Source organism: Erythrolamprus reginae, chromosome Z, assembly GCF_031021105.1.
Source record: "Erythrolamprus reginae isolate rEryReg1 chromosome Z, rEryReg1.hap1, whole genome shotgun sequence".
In the NCBI taxonomy this organism is placed as follows: domain Eukaryota; kingdom Metazoa; phylum Chordata; class Lepidosauria; order Squamata; family Dipsadidae; genus Erythrolamprus; species Erythrolamprus reginae.
This window is the reverse complement of record NC_091963.1, coordinates 125,606,436-125,631,211: the sequence shown is the minus strand read 5'-3', so window position 1 is coordinate 125,631,211 and position 24,776 is coordinate 125,606,436. Positions and strand designations below refer to the sequence as shown.

The following is a 24,776-nucleotide window of genomic DNA, read 5'->3' as shown; positions in this document are numbered from 1 at the left end:
TTTTCAATTTGGCCGGGCCCCTGATGCCAGTACCAATAGTACTGGCCTATCGGCGGCCCCGCCTTTGATGCAAGTGATGATCTACTGACCACTGGTACTGCTTATTCTCTTCCACTGTCTTCCCGCTACATTATAGTAATGCCAACTTCTCCCGCGACCATTCCCCAGGAGAGCTACATGCATTGTAACCTTACTTTCTGGATAACACTGGTAGTTTAAACAAGAAGGAAGAATTGGGAACAGAAAGACATGTTTGTTATTGGTTCACATATCTACAATTAAGAGAGAGCTTTAACTTAGATAAGAAAAAATGTGGCTTTAAATTTGGAAAAAGTAAATTTAAAATTGCATGATGTGTTAATGATGAACATGTTAGAGATAAAGTTTACAAAATGGTATTGAAATTGAATTTGGAAAAGAACTATAATAATGGTTTCATGATTCAATGGATAATTTTTGGCTATAATATAATGATTGAAAAATGGGAAAATATGTGGATTTTTGGACTGAATTCTATTGAATTATAAACTGAAAAAAATATATAACATTAGGTATTACAGACAAATGTATTTATGTTAATAAAAATTAACATTCAGGTAATCATCATTCATATTAAACTGAATGAAACACATCCATTCTTTGATCTTGAAACAAATTTATGTGAAAGGTTTCTTTTCTCCATATCAAGTTTTATGTATAGATTAAGTTAAAGAGTTGGCCTTCCCTAGGTCCCATAAGCTACACAATGTCATCTGGCAGGGCCTAGGGGAAGAGCCTTTTCTGTGGTGGCCCTGGCCCTCTGGAATGAACTCCCTATGGATATGCGTACCACCCCTGCCTTCCTGGTCTTTTGTAAAGCTCTGAAGACCTACCTCTGCTGACAGGTATGGGGACTGTCCCCGGCCAAAATGAATGATTTAATTGGATGAATGTGGATGACTGCATAAGGGGTTTTAGATTTTTTATTAATTTGGGGTGGCATATAAATCCAATAAATCTAATCTAATCTAATCACTGTTCTTCAGTGGTTCTCATACTACCTCTCCGGTCGGTCACAGTCGGTGTTAGTGGGGGGTCAGAGGTCGACTTCTAGGTCTCTCCCTTGTAGGGTGCCTCAGGGGTCGATCCTCTCCCCCCTGCTATTCAATATCTACATGAAACCACTGGGTGAGATCATCCAAGGGCATGGGGTGAGATATCATCAATACGCCGATGATACCCAGTTATACATCTCCACCCCATGTCCAGTCAACGAAGCAGTGGAAGTGATGTGCCAATGCCTGGAGGCTGTTGGGGCCTGGATGGGTGTCAACAAACTCAAACTCAACCCAGACAAGACAGAGTAGCTGTGGGTCTTGCCTCCCAAGGACAATTCCATCTTTCCGGATATTTCCCTGGGGGGTGTTCTGTCTGGGTCCCTCCAGAAGCCAACACCAAACCAAAAAGAGAATCCAGACACACTGGTAAAAAGCAAAGGCAGTTTATATAATTCAAAGCAAACACAGGTAACAGAAACTGTTCTTACAGACAGGAACACGCTGGAACTTCACAGAGGTTTCACGAAGGCCATGAAAGAAAACAGGATTCTTGCTGTCAAAAACAATGCTGGAGATAACAAACCCACGCCTCCCCCAAGTCTTCCAGACTTCTAGGCCACAAGCCAAGATCAGAGACGCCGAGATGCAAAGCAGGGTCACAGAACCTCCAGTTGATAACTCTCCACAAGGCTGCAAGGGCGGGCCTGCCTTTTAAACCCTGCTGAGAAGAACCACACCCAAACCCAGCTGTTGCCAATTCAATGATACAAATACGTTTCTAATTGATCCCGTCTCTGAGCTGCACATCACTGTCTCATGTCAATTATAGCCTGTGCATCTTCATCCAATGAGTCCAGGCTACTAGCTGGGGAGAGCCCCCCCACCCGGGGCTCTCAGGCTGCTCTACCTCCTCCTCTTCCTGACTTTCCTCTTCCCCGTCTGCCTGGTCCTCCCCCTCCTGTTCACTGTCCTCCTCCTCTGGGCATGGATCCAGCAGAGACGCAGCCGGTCCCTGAGGAGCCGCAGGCTGAATCACAACAGGGGGGGAACTACTGGCCCCCTCAGAGAGGGTTTGCAACTTGGGCATCCTCCTTGATCCACAGCTGGCACTGGAACATCATCTTTCAGCTGTGGCAAGGAGGGCGTTTGCCCAGGTTCGCCTGGTGCACCAGTTGCAGTCCTATTTGGACAGGGAGTCATTGCTCACAGTCACTCATGCCCTCACCTCGAGGTTCGATTACTGCAACGCTCTCTACATGGAGCTACCTTTGAAAAGTGTTCGGAAACTTCAGATCGTGCAGACCGCAGATGCGAGAGCCATCGTGGGGCTTCCAAGATTCGCCCACGTTTCTTCAACAATGTCATTTGGTGGACCCCAGGGGAAGAGCCTTCTCTGTGGCATCCCCGGCCCTCTGGAACCAACTCCCGCCGCAGATTAGAACTGCCCCCACCCTCCCTGTCTTTTGTAAACTACTCAAGACTCACTTATACCGCCAGGAATGGGGGAGTTGAGATATTCCTTCCCCCTAGGCCATTACAAGTTATGCATGGTATGTTTGTATGTTTGTTTGGTTTTATAATAAGGATTTCTAGTTGTTTTATTTTTGGATTGTTACATGCTGTTTTTATCATTGTTGTTACCCATCCCGAGTCTACGGAGAGGGGCGGCATACAAATCCAATAAATAAATAAATAAAATAAATAAATATTAAATAGCAGGGGGGAGAGGACCGACTCCTGAGGCACTCCACAAGGGAGAAACCTAGAGGTCGACCTCTGACCCCCCCCCCCACTAACACCGACTGTGACCAGCCACAGAGGTAGGAGGAGAACCACTGAATAACAGTGCCTCCAACTACCAACCCCTCCAGCCGATGCAGAAGGATACCATGGTCGATGGTGTCAAAAGCCGCTGAGAGGTCAAGAAGCACCAGAACAGAGGATAAACTCCTATCCCGGGCCTGCCAGAGATCATCCATCAACGCGACCAAAGCAGTTTCCGTGCTGTAGCCAGGCCAGAACCCTGACTGTTGAGGGCCTAGATAATCGGCTTCTTCCAAGGACTGCTGGAGGTGGAGCGACACCACCTTCTCTACAACATTCCCCATAAAGGGAAGGTTGGAGACTGGACGATAGTTGTTGAAACGCCTGGGTCCAAGGAAGGCTTCTTGAGGAGTGGGCACATAAGTGCCTCCTTGTAGGGAGCCAGGAAGGAACCCCCCCCCCCTCAGAGAAGGATTGACAATCTCCTGGACCTAGCTCCATGTCACCTCTCTACTGGCCGAAACCAGCCAAGAGGGATACAGATCCAGCAGACAGGTGGCGGAACTCACAGCTCCAATAGTCTTTAAACTCTTTGTTTAAAGTTCATTTTAAACTCATTGTTATTTTAAACTCAAAGCATAATTTTATCTTTCAATACTGGTGACCCAATATTAAACAACATGAATCAGAAGGTTAGATTTGACATTGGTTTACTTATCCACAATTGAAAGAAAGATGAAAATTGGATATAGCGTGTTATAGATTTGACTTTGTTAAAAATGAATTGGAAATTTTATTATGTAGAAAAGATGAACATATTAGCATTAAGATCTATAAAATATTATTGAAATTCAGTTTGGAAAATGAACATGTAAAACATTGTATGATTCATAGGATAAGGAATTTGGATATAATGTGATGCTTGAATAATGGGAAAATATATGGGTGAAGGACTTAAAATTAACGTTAAAGTATAATTTAAAATAAAGATTTTATAAGATAAAATCACTGGTTTTTAATATCAGATAAGTTATCTAAGATGTATAAAATTATATCAGATGAATCATGAAATTATAAAAGTAAAGAAGTGGAGTATGATTCATATTTTAATACATTTTTTTTAAAAAAAAATGAAGATAAAGATGAATCCAGAAACTTTATGGAAAAAGATTTGAACAACAATAAAAAAGGAACTTTGTTACTATACTGTATATGGTGACAGCAGTAAGACTATGGTTCGCACAAAAATGGAAGGACACTTTGATTCCTACCACAGACTAATGGCTGCAGAAGCTGATGGCTTGGCTGAAATGGCGAAATTTACTATTTTGATTAAAGAAAAGAATATACTTTTATTTCCACATGGACACCCCATTTGAACTTTGTGCTTGAAGTGGAAAAGAATGAAACTTTGATTTTGGGTTTTACTGACTGAATTGGTAGATTCTTATAGAAATGACTAGTTTATATTATTATGAATAAAAACAAAAAGTTATGATTTGATGTTAATGCCTTGTTTTGCTGTAACAGAGATAGTTGGATGCTTTTCTTTTACATAATCCTTCCTCATTTTTCTTTCACCTCACCTTCCTCCCCACTGTTTTCCTCTTTACTTTCATATTTTGTAAGTTATTTTATCTTATAACTCAATCAAAATATTAAACTAAAAAAACTCTCAAAGAATAATTTCACAACTTGGTTATTCTTTCTTCCCAACTAGCCATCTTTTCCGATAAGAAGAATATAACACACCACTTACTATATGCAGAAGTAATAAAGACTATGTTGAAGAAGCATATGATTTATTTTCTCAAGGACCTGCATCTATTTCTGATGACGAGTTCCCAAGTTCAACAACGTTGCTGAAAAAGCATTAAGAGTGGTAAATTTAATTTTATGAAGCTTTTTTTCCCCTGGAAACATCATATTGTTAATTAGAGTTTATAAAACATATGCTAGACCAATCTTAGAGTATTGTTCAGTATTTGGAATCCCTATCATATATCTGACATCAGTACAATCGAGCAGGTTCAGAATTATATAATGAGAAAGTTTTGCACTTTTCTGTACACAATATTTGGAATAACTTACAACTGTATTATTTGTAGTCAGATCTAGGTATTGCATGCAAAATTATATGTAATAATGCTTTATGTGTAAATGACTTTTTTCTTTCTAATTGCAATAACACACATGCGAACAAGTGTTTTAAACTCAATCAATATCATTGTAAACTTGATTGTAATAATATGATATCAGTAATAGAGTTCTCAAAGTAATCCAGGCATCTACAAATTTTCATAGTTTCAGTTGCAAATTGACTTCTTTGGACCTTACTTCATACTTAAGTGATCAGTAGAGTGAGTGTGCATAAGTGTACAATCATGCCCATTGCCTTTGTTATTGTTTTTTTTCCTTTTATTCTTGTTCTCATTTTGTTTGAAAAATTCTAATAAATAAAAATAGAATAAAAATAGTAAGGATATTCCCATTTTAATACAGCTGAAAAAGAAAGCTGGCCCAAAAACTATCCAATTAATAAATCACAACAAAAACATATAAATTAATTAATTAATAATAATTTATTAGATTTGTATGCCGATTCTCTCTGAAGACATGCTCCAAAATAAAGGAGAAATACACAACCCCCCAAAATTGTATATATATAAATAGCAACACTTTTGGTTTGGGCAGCATATGGACATATCTCATTATATTAATTTGCATTAACTGAATAGAACACATCCATTATTTGATCCTGAAAAAGATTTAGTTTAAGGGTTTCTGTTCTCCATCTAAAGCAGTGTTTTTCAACCAGTGTGCCGTGGCACACTAGTGTGCCGCGAGACATGGCCAGGTGTGCCGCGAAGAAGGAAGCTCAGGTTCTGGTCTCGCAACTTTTTGCTGAGAGAGAGAAAGAAAGAAAGAGAGAGAGAAAGAGAGAGAAAAAGAGAGTGAGGAGAGAGAGAAAGCAAGAGAGAGAAAGAAAAGAGAGAAACAGAAAGCAAGAGTGAGAGAGAAAGAAAGAGAGAAAGAAAGCAAGAGAGAGAGAGAGAAAAGAAGAGGATGGGAGAGAGAGAGAAATGAGCAAAAAGGGGAGGAAAAAAAGAGAAATGAGAAAATGATTGAGACAGAGAATGAGAGGAAAGAGAGAGAAACAAAAGAGAGAGAGAAGTGACTCTTGATTTAAAGCATATGATAAAAAGGACCCAAAGAATAAGAGAGAAAAAAAACCCAGCCCTCACCTGTTTTTGGAAATGGTTCAAGAGTGTATACACACACACACATGCACCCACACACACAAGGGGGGGAGGAGACAGGGATGGAAAAAGATAGGAGAATGTCTTAGGGTATCATTTTGTGTCATTTTGGTTGGTGGTGTGCCCCAGGATTTTGTAAATGTAAAAAATGTGCCGCAGCTCAAAAAAGGTTGAAAATCACTGATCTAAAGTATTATGTATAAATTAAGTTAAATCAAGGTCATGGTAATTTTTCTAAATTCCATCAAGATAAATTAACATACCATTAACCCTCCCACACAAAAACAGTTCACAATAATCTAAAAATATATCATTTAATAAAACAGAACCCAGTTACTATTCCTTCCTTATTAAATTTTCTTTCTTGTTCATCTCAGGTCTCAGTAAAATGATGTAGCATTTGGGGAAAAATATACACCCCAATAACCCAGCACTGGAGGATAAGATAGAAAAGATCTCCACAGCTACCATGTATTTCCCTTTGGTGCTCAGGTAGGTTGGAACAAATGACAGCCAAACGCTGCAAAAAACCAACATGCTAAATGTGATGAACTTGGCTTCATTGAAACTGTTAGGCAGTTTCCTGGCTTGGAAAGCAATATTAAAGTTGACTATAGCTAGGAACCCTATGTATCCCAAGACAGAGTAAAACAGGATCACAGAGCCTTCATTGCATTCCATTATGATTTCTCCTTTCCCTGAATGTAGGTCTGTATCTGGGAAAGGAGGATATGTATTCAGCCAAACAATGCAAATTCCCACCTGGATGAAAGAACCTGAGATGACAATAGAATTGGCCAGTCTTCTTCCTATCCATTTCCTCAATCCAGAGCCAGGTTTAGTTGCCACAAATGCCAGAATCACGGTCATGGTTTTTGCCAGTACAGATGAAAGGACCACTGAGAAGGTAATGCCAAAAGTCATTTGCCGGAGAAGGCAAGTAATCTTTTTAGGCCTGCCTATGAAGAGGAAGGAGCAGAGGAAGCAGAAGAGAAGGGAAAGGAGGATGGTACAAGTGAGACTCCAGTTATTGGCTTTGACAATTGGAGTCTCTCGATGCATCCAAAATATTCCAAGCACAAGGACTGTAATCAAAGAGAAAACAATAACCAATATAACAAAGAGAATTCCCAAAGGTTCAATATAAGAGAGATAGGTAAACGCTTTGGGAATACATTGATTTTGGATGTTGTTGGGATATTCATTTTCTGGACATTTCATGCAGACATCCATATCTGGAAAAAAGAAGATATATTTCCAACAAACCCAATTCTCTACCAGTATAGAATATAGAGTGTATAGTTGATGTTAGTACATGTTATATATTTTGTGAAGAGAGGATACCAATTATTTTTAATGATAAATCATACATGAGTCTCATAAAGTAAATTTATCAAGTAAAGAGCCTTCATTATGCAAAGATAACATTGTTAAAAATCAAAAGCAAATAAAAGTGTTTTCTATCCCCTCTCTTCACTTGTTAATTGAGATGGTTACTAAAACTGTAGATTCTTAAGTATCTTCCAGTTTGGATTAGCAATATTTGGAGTTTCAGAGAGAAGTTTATAAAAATAAATATTATAAATTCTTAATACTAATAATATGTCATTTAAAGAAATTGGAGAATCCTATTTTGTCTAAACTATGGCAAACAACTTGACAACCAAGTCAAAGGTTTATGGATCGTAGACTAATTTTATTAGATTTAAAATATTAGATTTATTAGAACTGCATATTTATTAGAAAACACTAAATTCTCATGTTACTACCATGTTTCCTCAAAAATAAGACCCTGCCTTATTTTTATTTTTAATCCTGAAAGAAGTGCCTTATTGCCATGCATTCAAAAGTCCAATTGGGTTTATTATTGGGGGATGTCTTATTTTAGGGGAAATGGTACAGATATAAAGAGAGAAATGCTTCACTGAATTATATTTTGTTACTTCGTTCACATTTTGACTATCAATTTAATATTCCATACTATCTATCCATTAATGGAAATTGATAGCTGAACAATGGAGATCAATACCACCTGCTTTTCTTTATGCTCAGAAACTAGTTCTTCCAACAGTGAAAGGATAAATGTATCTCACAGCTTACTCAGATCATTTATAACCTGGTGTTGTCTTGGCCTATGAATGAATTTCTTTAAAATTAATTTATATCCTGCTGATTACACTGCCATATGCCATCATAAAAATATTTTGTTTAAAATTTATATATATATATATATATATATATATATATATATATATATATATATATATATAATAGTACCTCTAGATACAAGCTGCTTCACATGCGAGTATTTCACGTTACGAGCCGCGACGTGAGCGAAATTTCTGTTCGACACCCAAACTCAAATTCGGGATACAAGCCGAGCTTCCACTAGGTGGCACAAGAATCCTTGCTTCTGGTTATCTCAGTGCGAAAAACAAAGTCTAAAGGCATTCGTTCGAGATGCGAGTTGATCGACTTACAAGCTCGGGTCTGGAACGAATTAAACTCGTATGTCGAGGTACCACTGTATATATAATATATATTAAATACAGTTCACAATAATCTAAAAATATATCATTTAATAAAACAGAACCCAGTTACTATTCCTTCCTTATTAAATTTTCTTTCTTGTTCATCTCAGGTCACATCTTAGATCTGACCAACCACTGCCTGATGAATACATACTTCATCCACAATAAACAAAGATACAAACAGATAAAAGGAGCCCCATGGGATCACCCCTCTCACCCGTCATCGCAAACTTATACATGGAATATTTTGAAACCAACGCCTTGGATAAATCTGAACACAAATTCAAACTCTGGGTTAGATACATAGATGATACCTTCGTAATTTGGCCACATGGGAAAGAAAAACTGGACAGCTTCCTCACACATCTCAACAGCCTACACCCCAAAATACAATTCACCATGGAAACAGAAACCAACAACCAACTTCTCTTCCTGGATGTCCTAATCTACAAAAAAAAAAACAATGGCTCCCTAGGACATACCGTCTACCAGAAGAAGACACACACCAACCTCTACTTGAACACAAAATCCCACCACCACCCTGCACAGATCAATTCCATAAGCGAAGATCCTCATCTCCAGAACCAAATGCCTAGCCGACAAAGACCACTTGGAAACTGAATTACACAGTCTCACAAATGTATTAATTTCCAATGGATTCCAAACAGAAGCAATCACCAACCTAATCTAAAAAGCGACACCCACCAATACACAGAACAGAACAATGGCATCGCCCCCCCCTCTCTTACATCAAAGGCACCACAGATAAAATCAGCAAAATTCTCTGCAAACACAACATCAAGACAGCCTTTGGTACAGATAAAAAAATAGCCAACATCCTAAGAAACCGCAAAGACAATATCCAGCTAGAAAACCAGGAAGTTTATCAAATACTATGTAAAATCTGCCCAGTCACATATATTGGACAAACTAACAGGAGAGTAAATGCATGTGTTGCAGAACATAAGACTGCATTAAGAAAAAAAGAGGAAAAGAAGAAAAAACTTCCTCCCTTTTCCAACACTTCAAAACTACAGGACATGAAATTGATTTTGACAAAATGAAATTAATTTCCAAAACAGAATACTACAGCCAAAGAATAATCATGGAAGCCATCAAGATAGAAAAACATCCCCAAAATATGAAAAAGCGTGATGATACCTCCCGCCTATCAGACATCTGGAAACCAGCCCTCATTAACAAATGTATCCCAGCCATACAAACTGACTTAGAACACATTGCAAAACAACTAAGTAGCCTGCAAGCTCCAACTACTCAGGATATCACCCCCAATCCACAAACATCAACTAATCAGCATACATCAAATACATCAATGACCCCAGATGTTACCCCACTGACTCACCAGGAAGTTTCAACACAGCTTGCAGCTGCTGAGCCATCAAACCACACCCACCCACCAATATTTATAGAGGGAAGGCAGCTCAGGTCTCGCTGTGTTCATCCTAGAACAAGGACAGAAGCACCAGCCTGAAGATGATGAATGGGATCCCGTCGAAATGTCACCAGAAATCTCTGAATCGTACACGGGAAGAAACCCGAATATGCCAAAATCGTCATATATATATTCTGATGAGGCCAGAACAAGGCCGAAATAGTGCTATCCTAGTCACCCTTAATTTTAAAAATTCAGCAAAAACATGATAAATTCAGCAAAAAAAACATGTGACATATATATGTGTGTGTGTGTGTGTGTGTGTGTGTGTCACATGTTTTTTTTGCTGAATTTGAAAATTAAGGGAGACTAGGATAGATCTATTTCGGCCTTATTTTGGCCTCATCAGCTAGCCATACCCACTGGGACTTAAACCTGCAACCTTTGCCTTGTAAGGCAGAGAATTATCCTCTAGGCTACAGTATCCAATCCCTTCAGCTTTGCACCAGGGAAGGGTTACATATTTTTGTGTCGAATCACAATATATATGTGTGTGTGTGTGTGTGTGTGTGTGTCACATGTTTGGTTTTTTGTTTGGTTGGGGTTTTTTTTTTTGCTGAATTTGAAAATTAAGGGAGACTAGGATAGATCTATTTCAGCCTTATTTTGACCTCATCAGCTAGCCATACCCTCACTTGGACATATATATATATACATATATATATATACATATATACATATACATATATATGTCACATGTTTAAGCTGAATTTGAAAATTAAGGGAGACTAGGATAGGGGGCTCCTTTGCATAAATAAAAGAGATGACACATCCCGCCTACCAGAAATTTGGAAACCAGCCTTAAACAAAAAACACTTCATAAAAATCACCATGTCAATCCTTCTAATAATTATGAATTTGGAATTTTGAAATTTGGAAACCAGCCTTAAACAAAAAACACTTCATAAAAATCACCATGTCAATCCTTCTAATAATTATGAATTTGGAATTTTGAAATTTGGAAACCAGCCTTAAACAAAAAACACTTCATAAAAATCACCATGTCAATCCTTCTAATAATTATGATTACACCAACCAATCAGATCACTGAAACATAATCACCCAATCTATTTGCTACATTCAAACCAAATCTCCACCCCCACACTATATACCAGGAAGAAATGACAGTTGCAAACATTCCATTTTACAACAGCACGAAGCTTGGAAACTTCAGCCTGATGATGGTGAATGTGATTTCACCGAAACGTCGCATAAACATGCAAAATAGTACACAGGGCAAAACCCGAACTCAGAACAATCTACATACATATACCCGTGAAAATTTACGAAAACACACACACACACACACACACACACACACACACACATATATATATATATATATATATATAACATCAATATATATATATGCAATATATATATATGCAATACCACAGCTGTGTTTGCCCTAGAACAAGGACAGAAGCACCAGCCTGAAGATGACAAGTGGGACCTCGTCAAAACATCACCAGAAATCTCTGAATCCTATATATATATATATATTTGCTGTGGTTCACATGGTTTCCCTAAATAAATCAGAGTTCTCGACTGGAATTTTGCTCAGTAAGCCAAACTTCTTTTTGTCTTACCTATTCCGCCAGAGATCTGTCCTTCTGAACAGGTCACACAATCATAGCAACAAAATTTCTCTCCTTCCTTCTTCTTTCTGCTGGAGCCTGGGTAGCAGTGATCATTGCACACAGAAAGAGGAAGCACCTGGAAAATAACAGGCATGAGATAGGGGTAAGTTCCAATTATTTTTTACTACCGGTAGTAAAAATATTACTATGGGTGTGGTTTATTTTGTGGGCATAGCTTCATGATCATATGACTGGGTGGGAGTTGTTTGGCAGTCATGTGACTGGGTGGGAGTGTCTTTGTGGTTATGTGACTGGATGGAGTTACTGAGTGATCACGTGACTGGGTTGGCATAGCCAACTTGACATCACTCACATCAAGGGTTAGGGTTAGAGTGCCTGGCTTCTCCTTGCCTCAAAGGCCTCAATGAGATACAATTTCTCTGTCCATTTATTACCACTGAAAATCCAAAATATACTATTTAATCCTTTTGTATTTATACTATATATGTACATGCGCAGAAAATATACATTATGTACTTTATATATTGTATGTGTATGCACACACACACTCTTCTAAAACTACACATTCAATTTCACTTACTGCATTTGGAGTACAGATGTTCTCCCCTAGTTTGAACATCACTGTTAGAGCCAGGAAATGCCATGGATTGAGTAAAATGTGGTGAAGCTCACTTAACAACATTCTTGCTTAGCAACCAAAATTTTGGGCTCAATTGTGGTCATAAGTCAAGGACTATTTCTGCCTTCCTCTGCATGGCAGTCTTGTTCTAGTAAACCTCTTCTCCTTTCTGGCAATTTTCAACTCTGTTAGAGGCATCAAAATAATCCAAATAATTTAAGGTTTCCTGCTTTTTCTTTCTTCTTTCTCTTTCTTTCTTTCTCTCTTTCTCTCTTTCTCTGTCTTTCTCATTCTTTCTCTCTCTTTTTCTTTTTGAAACAGAAAACATGTCCATTGATCATCAGGCATTCTTAGAGCTGCACCATTGATTAGCTTAGAAGGATAACTTAACAGCCACTTACAATAAGCTCTCAACTCAAACTCCATGCAACTAGGGACCCCCCACCCAATTTTGGGCCTAACAAGCCTCCTTACATCCCCTGGGAGCCAAAAGGGGCACAAGGGGTCAAGGGTGGGCAGCAGGCAGGACGGAGTGGAAGACAGTTCCACCAGTGGAAATGTATTCATTTATTTATTGGATTTGTATGCCGCCCCTCTCCAAGGACTCAGGGCATCTCACAACATCTCCGAGTCCGCAGAGAGGGGCGGCATACAAATCTAAATAATAAATAAATAAATAAAATAAATAAATAAACATAAATGAAGCCATAAGTCCATCTCCAGCTGACAATCCCATCCTCCTCCTCCTCCTTGGAAAGTGGCAAGGAGACCAGCACCAGCAGGAAGTGAAGGGGACCCATTTCCTCCCCCATCTTTCCTCAACAGCTAACTGGCATCCATTCACCTAGCTACCCAGCCTGAAGCAGGGAGTGACCCAGGAAGGAGAGCGTGGGAACCGTGAAGCAAATTGTCATGCCAAAGAGCAACACTGGTGAGGCTGTAAGTCAAGTACTTAACAGTTCACTTGAACGATGATGATCATTCAAGCCACTCTCACCTGGTCACATGGCCGGCAAACCACTCCTACCCAGTTATGTGACCATCAAGCCACTCCCACAAAATAAGCCACACCCACAGTGTGGCAGTAAAAATTTTGGCTGCCCATTACTGCAAGGAGTGCTGCACACCACGTGCAGCCTGTTAAAGCCCTAGCAGGCCTTCCTACATCTCTCTGGAAGCCAAAAGGGAGTGGGGGATAAAGCACTTCCCCACAACCCATTTTGGGCCTAGCAAGCCTTCCTACATCCCCCTGGGAGCCGAAAGGGGCATGGAGGGACCCTCCAAGCAGGGGTGAGTTCTAGCTTACCTCACTGCCAATTCATTTGATTTCCAGCTGCACCATGTTAAGCCGAAAAACACATGCACAATGCCAGAACTTGGCTTCTGCTCATGTTCAAAAGGAAAAAAGTTTAATTTTTTTAAAAAATTAAAAAGATGGCAGCACCCACAGACCCGGCACTTACCAATCCAATTTGCTGATGTCATTGTGACATCACCAGTGGGTTGCTACAGGTATGGGTGAACTGTTTCAAACTGGGAGGAACCCACTCCTAGTATGAGAGAATCAGGGAATAAAGCAATAGTAAAACTTTCCAAACAGGACCCCACAACTAGGAGAAAGAAGTGGGAGAAAATGCAAATGAGGAGAATTAAGTTAAAGAGAGGGAAATGGCATTTACTTCTTTGGATGTTCTAGCAGAGGACCTAGAATGGCAGAAAATTATGTTTTCATGGGATCTGACAGGTATTTGAATTAGTTAATCTTTTCCCCCCCTGAAGATAAGCAAATGCAATCCAGAGCCTTTTGCAGCCAGACTATTTAAAACCAGAATGTGGTGCTACAGATAGTCCCAGATATCCAAACAGAATGGGATGCGAATTTCAGTCATAAAATACTGCAGTTCAAAATCAAGACACTGTGTGAAATATTCAATTATTGCAATCATTTTTATGGTTGTAAAGTGAATCACATTGTTAATTTAGTTGCATATTCATTAAGAAAATTTGCCAAAAGGGCACTTTTCCTTTTGTTGGTAACTAGCTATAAATTGTGCAAATCAGGGTTATGTGACTATTGGACACTGCAACTAAATCTGAGCCAGTTGCCATGTGCCAGAAATGTGATCATGTGACAACAAGGAAGGCTACAATCTCTACTATAGGACAGATCATAAATGGCTTTATTTCAATCCCTTGTCAATTTGAAAGGTGGTTAAATAAACAGTCATATGTCTAGGGAAGTATTGGGCAGCCATTTATGGTGCTACCCAGAAAGTTCTCAGTGGCTGGCATGGGCGCACGTGCTCCTGACACATGCATGTATGCACCCTGCATGAGATTTGGCTTTTATGCATGTGCAGAAACAAAAAGCCAGTGATTTTCACCAGGAATCTGTCCATCATGTTGTTCCCGGGCCATTTGCACTGGACGGACGGCATCCCCACCACATGAGGGGAGGAGCCCATGACTGATCTAGGTCTATCTGTAGTTCCATTGGCAAGCACATTGGAAGCATTAGTGCTAAACCTGCCATAGACATACTACTCAATTGTGTATATAGAAAATGTTATATCTCATCAGCTTCAAATGTTACAAAAGACTGAAATGTCATTTTCTTCAATTGTTGCCATTTATTTGACAATGGCTCCAAAGAGTGCTTTTACTTCTATTATTAGCTGACAATCTGCAGCTCTTTCTCACCTGGTTAAAGCTTCTGTGCCATACAATTTGATTGTCATCAAGAGTTAATTCTTTGCCTGGTGGAGCCCAAGATTCCAATGTTCCAACCTTCACTCGAGAAACAGAATTATTGGGGAAAGTAATCCAGTTTATAACATCAAAACCTGCAATCAGTTGTCTGTTTTCATCAAATGTAATAGTGTCTCCCATGCTGTTGTTGAATACGATTCTTTTCAAGGCAGAATTGAGCTATATATATATATTATACATAAAAGGAAATCGATTAACAGCAAGACTTTGTAATCATAACAATTGCATAAAATTATTTCAAGCTGAACTAGCCTTCTTTGAAAATGCAAAGGAGGATTGAATGTACTTCAAGTCCTTTGATAAGATGTCCATAACTGCTATGTCCTTACATCCTTTCTAACACTAAGAGAGAGAGACTGATCTAATCTCACCAATTGGCTTTGTATATAAACAGGAGTAGAAGTCACATCTCCCAATATCTAGTCTGTTAGATTAACAAAATGGTTGCCATTCTATATCTTGCATCCTTTACTTTCAGCTCATAAGCTCATTTAGAGCCATGGAGGTGCAATAGTTAGAATGCAGTACTGCAGACTACTTTTGCTGACTGCTGGCTAATTGCAATTTGGCAGATAAAATCTCACCAGTTTCAAGGTTGACTCAGCCTGCCATCCTTCCAAGGTTGATAAAATGAGAACTCAATTTGGGAGGCAATTGGGTGACTCTGTAAACTGCTTGGAGAGGGCTGAAAAGCACTGTGAAGTGGTAAATAAGTCTAAATGTTATGGTATTGCTATTAATTGTTCACTGTTGATCCTTTTTAACCTCTGTTACATTAGCTCCAATTTTTCAAAATATCAAATATAATTGTGCTCTTCAAAGCAGATATTTATACTATACAAATTATAATATTTGTTATGATAAAAAGAATTTCCAGGAACATGGGGGAAGTTAACTCACAATGATTTATCTAATTAGAAAACCCACAATTATTTGGCTGTATACAATATGAATGAACTACAGAATATATTCTCAAAAAGTGTTTTTCAAACTCCCCAATTAAGTGGCCAGTCTTCATTGACATATATGGATTATCTATATCAGCGGCTCTAGGACAGTTCGCCTCCTCCTGTTGTCCGCAGATCTTTGGTCTCCAGCCTTCTGCCTTGGACGATCGGGCTCTGCTTTTTCTCCCTCACTGAAAGGCCACTAGCTGTTAGGCCCACCCTTCCATCACAAAAAACCACATTCACTCCCAGCCTTTTAGCCACATGGGATACTTTGACACCAGCCAATCAGAGTTGTGCTTACAAAAAGCTAATTTGGGAATGAAAGCTCTCCTGCATGAGTGGGAGAAGGGAAGAAGAATTTGTGTTCATTTCTTAGGGAGAAGGGGATGAATTTACAGAATTTTAGAAAAGAGAAAGAGGGGAGAATGTGCATGGAGATACATGGAGATACATGGAGATACATGGAAAGGAAGACAAGGAAGATGAGGATGAGTTTGCTTGAACAATTTTAGAAAAAGGAAGAGAGGAAGAGGGGAAGGGACCTCTTAACTCTACTTCTGCACCAGGCACAAGGACACATCTCAGGAAGAGATTGTGGAAAAGGAGGAGAGAAAGGGGGGGGAATGGAAGCAGAGCCCAATCGTCTGAGGTGGAAGGCTGGAGACCAAAGATCTGCGGCCAACAGGAGGAGGCAAATGGTCCCATTCTAACACCAGAGGTTTCCAAACTCTGGGTCTTAATCAATTACTGGATGGTGAGGGCAGGTGCAGCTCTATTTCCACAAGCAATGGGAATGCGTTCTTATGCATGAAGCCCACTGCTCAGACACATGCACACATGATGGTTTCTGCCACTTGTGCAAGTGGAACTGTACATCTGCTGCACACAAAACCATTTCCTCTGCCCCCTCCCAAGATAACAAAGACATAAATGTTGGGGACTGTTGATCTACATTTAGTAACTCAACCAGAACTTTTCAGAACACAGCTTTATCTTTACTGCATTATGAAACTCCAAACGACATAGAAATTTAATCTTAACATGTTGTTCTTTTCCATGTCAACCGTCTCACTTTATTTTCTATGGTTCTTAGATTCTAAAATAAATTAACATGTAAAACTACAGCTCTCAGAGAAAAGAACAACAGCCATACCTGTATAAAGGCTTTGGATCTAATAAATTCTCTAGAATAGAAGAACAGAATCCTAAACCAAAAATAATATTTTTAATTAATAGCTATATTTATTCCCAATTAGGAAATAAAGATCCCTACAATTCAACCACTAATATAATATTATTTGAAAAAAGAGAAGTGTTTTTATTCAACAGAATTCATTGGTATAACAGTTATGTGTAAAATTATTACAATATTGGGATTCAAACATTTTTACTACTGTTTCAGTAGACATGGCTTGGTGGGTGTGCCATGACTTGATCGGAATGGCTTGTTGAGTGTGGCAGGGCATGGATACTGTAAAATCTCAGAAGGAGGCAGAAAAATGAGGGAGGGACCAGCCGGAGGTTGTATTTATCAGTTCTCCAAACTATTCAAATTTCTGCTACCAGTTCTCCAGAACTGGTCATAACCTCCTGAATCCCACCTCTGCATCATTTCCAGGAGCTTTATGTGTAAAGCCCAATATATGATGATACAATTTTTTTAAAAAAATATGTATTAGAAATAAAATAAATACCTGCCATGGTTGTAAATCCTGAAATATTACTTGCTCTTTTCCTAATGCATTTCTACGTCTAGATCTGGATTTGAGTAAGACATGCAAAGAATGCACCATGACATAGACAGCATTATAAATGTTGTAGCTGTGTCCACTCATGCTCATTTCAAATAATATACTAGGCACACTCTCCAATTTCTCATCCCCAGTGCACAATAACTTGTTATCTTCATTTATACTAGAAATGTGTAAGGGGCAGTCAAATGCTTGCTCCCAAAAATTCTGAATGAAATTGTCTTCTCTTGCCCAAGAGGGCCTTACACTGTGAAGAAATTCTTGAAATCTAGGGGGTTCTTTTGACCGAACTGCAAATGACAGAGCACCATAGAAACTCTGTATATCCCATAGTCTCTGAAAGGACATTGATTCAAAATTCCAATGAGATGTAACAATCCATACTTTACTCAAAGGTGGCCATGAAAAAATAGATGCTGCAAGGATGATCACTCTCAGATTTTCCATAGCTGGAATTAGGGCATAAATTAAACACACTTTGACTTTATCATCCACAAAGAGTTTATCATATCTTAACTCCACTGTAATCAGCTGAACATATTCATCTATATATGCCTTCCTTGGGGTTCTACGTATGAAAGCGTAACAAATGTTGTTTTGGGAAAGCAAAGGTTCAATTTTCTGCAGAAACATATCCCCATAGTCATCATCCACAGCCAGGATCCCAATCCAATTCCATCCAAAATGCTGAAGTAATTGAATAACCCCAATGTATTGATTCATTTCATCTGGGACCATTTGGAACAAAGATGGAAACAGATTTTTCTCACTATGTACTGATGTAAATGTTCCATAGGCAAGCTGAAATACAACACCTAGCAATTAATCAGAGCCATTATTTATTTATTTAATTTATTATTTGGATTTCTAGGCCTCCCTTCTCCGTAGACTCAGGATGGCTTACAAAGCAGGGATAAAAGAAGTATATAAGAAATCCAACAGAATTTCCCGTTTTGGTGTCACGCTGCTGCTGGAAAGCTTTCGGTTTCTCTGGGGCTGTTCCAACATTCTGAGCATTTTTTTGGCTATCCTCGACCCGTAGAGCCAGTGATCAGATAGGGAAATCCCCAATGCACCCCAGGGTGGTCAGCAGGCCCATTGGACAGCGAGGAAACTCCCTGGTCAGCATTCAAAGAGATCGTCCCTTTGGCCAATCCAGAAACATGACACTCCGACTTCATCAAGGAAGCTGCAACAAACGACTAGAATACTTTTGGAGTGAAAGGATTAAGAGTGTTTGGGTTTGATCGATACCTGTGGATTGTAAATAGACATTACCCCCTTGTTTTTGTTTTTGATTTTGGCAAGTGATTGCGCTGGACCAATTAAAAGGCAGCAATTATGATTGTGTTACTGGCAAATGGTGGCAGAGGACGAGCAGTAACGGGCAGAATAGGCGGAACAAGTGAAAAGATTTTGTATTGTTTCCTGTATTAGATTTTGCTGGACACTGTGCTAAAAACAATCACAGCAGCAGAGCGGACAGTAACAACCAAGGGTAAAAGGTATTTTTGAATGTGTTGATGGTGAGAGAAAGTTATTTTATTTGGACAGATTAACCTATGTGGATTGAGTCGGTGACAAGTTACAAGATCGGAGATCTTCACCTTTATTTTCCACATTTCTAGGTTTACTTTCATTTTTATCCCTACCTCTCTGTTTTTTATGATTGACTGACTTGTGTTGGTGTATCTGTTGATTTCATCACCAATTGAAACTTATTGAAATTTATAGAACTTTATAGAACTTGACTGAACTTTAGGACTATTGCATCAAACAAAAGAAGAAGAAGAAGAGCAAAAGTCCCAGAAGTGCTGCTGAAGCTCAACGAACATTTACTTGAACTTTTGTGATTAAAAAGACTACATAATAAATTAACATCAGGGTCATAACTATAACCATACAGTGGTACCTCTACTTAAGAATGCCTCTACTTAAGAAGTTTTCTAGATAAGAACCGGGTGTTCAAGACTTTTTTGCCTCTTCTTAAGAACCGTTTTCTACTTAAGAACCCGAGCCCAGAAAAGGTTCCCAGGAAATTTGAGAGCGGCACAAAGGCCTGGCCAGTTTCCTGCCATTCCCCCTTTACTCCCGGCCATCTTGGGCTTTTCTGGGCTGCCAGAGGAGCCTTTTGGTGCTTAAGAAGGCTTTGGCAGTCCAGAGAGAATGAAGCATTTTCCTTCTCTGAGTGCTTGGAGAGGGAATAAACCTCTGCCAGTGCACAGAGAAAAGAAATGCTCTGGGCAGCTGAGGAGGTCACCACATTGAAGAAAAGGCACCAGCTACAAAGCGAGCGAGTGAGAGGAGAGGGGAGCCTTTCAGCCTGGGAAGGAAGAGGCGGCAGCAGCAGCCAGTGTATGGGAGGCAGTACATGGGAGGCCGCCTCGCACTGGGTGTATTGGAGGCGCGTGCTCCTGCTCGCCGCCTAAGAGTCCCTTTTTTTCTTTTTTAAGCCTTAAAGTTTTGGATTTTTTTGATCCCCCTCATCTCACCTTCTTCCTTCGGCAGTGACTCTCCTCCTCCTCTTCTTCCTCCTCCTCCTCCAATCCAAATTCTGAGCTTTTATTTCTTTCCAAATGGGTTTGCACACATTATTTGCTTTTACTTTGATTCCTATGGGAAAAATTGCTTCTTAAGAACGTTTCTACTTAAGAACTTGGTCATGGGACAAATTTAGTTTGTATGTAGAGGTACTACTGTATAAATATATAAATTGGAGATTTGAATAATAACATAAAATATTTGGTGCCTGCCTTAACTTTTGTATCTTTATATTCTTGAGTTCTCTCCCTTTTCTTTTCTGCCTTTGTCCTATCCTTCCATTATTTGTAATTAGATAAGTTTTACAGTCACTTTATTGATTACTACTGGCATTGTTATTATTGCTATTATTGATTACTATTAGTGTTATATTCACTTAGCTATAAATATTCCATGGGCCTATGGAATGATTTACATGTTGATAGATTGATATATAGATATATTGATATATTTTATACTACAGTGATCCCTCGATTTTCGCGGGGCTAACGTTCCAAGACCTCCCGCGAAAATCGATTTTCCGCGATATAGCGGCGCGGAAGTAAAAACACCATTTTTGCCTATGGACAACCAAAAACTACCCCCACGCACCCTTTTTCAAGGCAGCACAAGGAGCCGGGCTTGAAATTAGGGCAGGGAGCAAAGAAAGTGCGGAAGCCGACAAAGATTGCTTTGAATGTCGGCTGCCCCCGCCCCCCCCAGCACCTGCCCACCCGCCGTTCACCCGCTCACCCACCCACCGCTCGCCGCTCGCCCACCCGCTCGCCGTTCACCCCGGCCACCCGTCGTTCGCCCGGTTGCTCGCCGCTCGCCCGCCCGGCCGCTTGCTCACCGCTCGCCCACCCGGCCGCTCGCCCGCCGTTCGCCCGCCCACCGTTCACCGCTCACCCACTTGCCCGCCGTTTGCCCGGCCGCTCACTCGTCGCTCGCCTGCCCGCTCGCCCGCCGTTCGCCCGCCGTTCGCCCGGTCACCCGCCATTCGCCCACCCGCTCGCTCACCACTCGAGAGCAAGAGGGGGAGAGATAGAGAAAGAGAGAAAAGGAAAGAAAGAGATGAGAGAGGGAGGAAGAGAGTGTGAGTGAGGAAGAAGCAAGATAGAGAAAGAGAGAGAGAAAGAAAGATGAGAAAGGAAGGAAGAGAGTGAGAGAGAGGAAGAAAGAGAGAGAGAGAAGAGTGGAAGGAAGAGAGAGAGAAATGATAGAAAAAAGGGGAGAAAAAAAGAGAAATGAGAAAATGATTGAAGCAGAGAATGACAGGAAAGAAAGAGAAAGAGACAGAGAAGTGACTCTTGGTGATGACGTATGACGTCATCGGGTGGGAAAAACCGTGGTATAGCAAAAAAACTGTGGAGTATTTTTTAATTAATATTTTTTGAAAAACCGTGGTATAGCGTTTCACGAAGTTTGAAGCCGCGAAAATCGAGGGATCACTGTATTTATAATGCTATTTAATACTATTTATAAATTATTATAATTTGTCAAATAAGTAACTTTTCAGATCTCTTAATTCAATTCAATCCCTCAATCTTTCAAACTTTTCTTGATACAACTATTTAATTCAAATATCAATTTCAATTAATTCAATTCAATTAATTTGAATTCCTTATTAGGATTTTTGTTTATCTCCATATCTTCCTCTTACATCCTATTGATACCTACGTTGATCCTAACCTATGTCTATTTTTAACTAGACCCTAACTTTAACAAATTTTACCTTTAACAAAACTTTATTTTTCAATTTATATTGATTACGACTATGCTACCAGGGTCCAGATCCAGACTTAAAATTGGACAAAATATATAATTGAAATATACTCCTTTCAGTGCATGATCAAATTAGAATAAGTTTGGAATATATTCAAAATGTCATCCTCAACTCTAAATACAATAACCAATGCTTGGAAGAAGGCACCACCACAGCCTTCAACTCCAGCTGCTCAACGTAACATGGAAACACCCCCAAATGAAAAAACACCAACTTCACAAACTGCACAAGCACCATATACTATTACTCTAGCCTCACTGCGAGAAATGATGATAAAAATGCAGGAGTCGATAGATCATAATTATAAACAGATTATCCAATTATTTTATCAGGAATTATATGAAAAAGGAGAAATAAAAGAAGAACTAATTTCAAAATATTTTAAGCTAATTGAACTAATACCAATAACATAGAAATACCAATGATAAAATTACCTTAAATGATAAAATTACTCTTTTAGAATTAAACAACACAATTGCAAAACAAAAAAACAATAAAACTCCAGATCCAGATGGGATCCCTTCTGAAATTTATAAATACTGTCAGGACCTCTTTGAACCCATAATGTTATATATATATAATGAAGCCCTTAAGGAAGGTAAACTTCCAAATTCATGGTCCAATGCATACATAACACTAATCCCTAAAGAAAATAAAGACAGAAAATATATTGAAAACTATAGACCAATCTCCCTGCTTAACACTGATTATAAAATTTTTGCTTCTATAATTGCCGAAAGATTTTTAAAAATTCTAAATGTTATAATACATCCCGACCAAAATGGCTTTCTTCCCCTGAGAAACATTGGTAGAAGCACAAGAACAATTTTTAACACTTTAGAATATTATAATAAAAATACCAGCTGCTTTGATATTTGTTGATTTACAAAAGGCTTTTGATAGCTTTTATTGGCAATACTTTACAACCCAAATAGCTAGTATGAAATTCGGAGATAACTTTGTCAATTTAATTAGATCATGTTTGTTTTCTCTTTTTAATGTTAATATGTAATAAACATTTAAAAAAAAGAAAAGAAATCCAACAGTTAAAACTAGTCTAAAAACTAATATAAAACCCCAATATATTTAAAACAATCATCCACATCCATTCAATTACAACCATATGAATGACCTAAGAATAGGAAATAGGATTCATATTCATCATAATTAAGGCAAAAAATGGCACTGAAGTGTAGCTGGGAATTATATATGCCAGTTCATATTTTTGCAATATTGTATCAGTTCCAAGGTTGCCTATGTTATGAGCCCATTTTTAACGAATGTGAAAACACTTAAAACATAGCACAAAATTGAAAGCAAGGTATTTATAATCTGTAAAAATCTAATTGTCTGATTACCTGAAAGGTAAGCAGCATATAAGAGAAGCATTTTCTGTATTGGCCCAACTACTTTGAAATTCAATGACAAGATGAGTTTGCTAATCATCTCTTTTTTGTGCATCTGCAAAGAGTCCTTAATTTCTAAATTACTCCTCTTCATAGTTTATTTGTACAGTGTTCTCCCAGATTTTTCACTTAGAAAGTGAAGTCTGGAAAGATGTTATAAGAATGGAAGAAATTAAAGATATTGGGGTTTCTAGAAAGTAATCCCAAGGGTCTACCTGTGGAATCTTGTAGTTGGCAAGGACTGTGGCCATGTTGAATGAGGTCTCTGTCAAACGTCCTCCAATAGCAGCAATAAACATTTTCTTTAAATCACAGGTAAAATTGGGAACAAACTTCTGCTTTGTAGAAAGTAAACTCAGGATTGCTTTATAGGTAATCCTTGCAGGGAAACAGTTGTTCACAATGTGGAAACCCAATGTGGTGTTCTGTAAGAGCTCAGGGTTCCTATTGATCTCCTTGACAGCAAACGCCAAAGCAAGGATGTGTTGATACATCTTTGGCACAGAACTGCAACAAAAACTATCAATTTAACTAAAGTATGTCCTATCTTTCTCTTGTACTTGGGTATTCAAATCTATAAAACTGAATGCCTTGAACCATCCATCTATTAACTTAGATGCAGTCACTTCAAACTACAGTTGCTGAAACTCATCAGTAATAGGTGGAAGAGACTTTAAAACCCTCAATTAACTGATCTCCTCAAAAGAGTTGCTATGCCTTGTCTCACTGCAAGGAAAAACTCAATGTGACTGCAGATCGGTGTCTGAATGTACTATGAGAAAGCAGTTCCTTGAGTTGACAAAATAATATGTCACAGGAAAGTTGTTTTTTTATTTAATCTCCTGTCATAATTTGTCTTTGGAAAGAAACAGTTTACAACTATTAAACAGGAAATGTGCTTTCAATCCATATCTATTTTTTTATACTCCTTGTCTAATATCTAGACTTACTAACAAATCTCCTTTCAAGTATGTAAAATCCATGGCATGTATTTGTTAATAATACAGTACATGAATCTTTAGAGCATCGTTGATGGTAATATCAGACAAGCATAGAAACAGTCAAAGAAGTAGTTCAGATTCGCAATTGTTGGTGGACTGGTCCATAGAATCACCAAAAGTGAACATTATCACGTTATCCATTCAAGATGCTACCACAAAGAAAATCAGGTTAACCTATTCTCCAAAGCACCTAAAGGTGGGGAAAGAAGCAATGGGTTGAAAATAACCAAAAGAGATCCAATTTAGAACTAGGGGGAAATTAATCAGTGGAATTACTTGCTTCCACAGATTGCAATGTTCCAATGCTGTAGATTTTTTAAAAGAGATT

General features: G+C 38.8%; 1 protein-coding gene across 1 annotated transcript; it reads right to left on the bottom strand.

The window, feature by feature from the left end:
- Window positions 1–6,397: 6,397 nt before the first annotated feature.
- Window positions 6,398–23,941, bottom strand: LOC139154083 (vomeronasal type-2 receptor 26-like). Its single transcript, XM_070728514.1, has 5 exons — window positions 23,663–23,941; window positions 17,679–18,536; window positions 14,966–15,193; window positions 11,635–11,761; window positions 6,398–7,296 (listed from the first exon to the last, which is right to left on the bottom strand). The coding sequence occupies exons 1-5, from the start codon at window positions 23,939–23,941 to the stop codon at window positions 6,398–6,400; spliced, it is 2,391 nt and encodes a 796-aa protein (XP_070584615.1).
- Window positions 23,942–24,776: the final 835 nt, after the last annotated feature.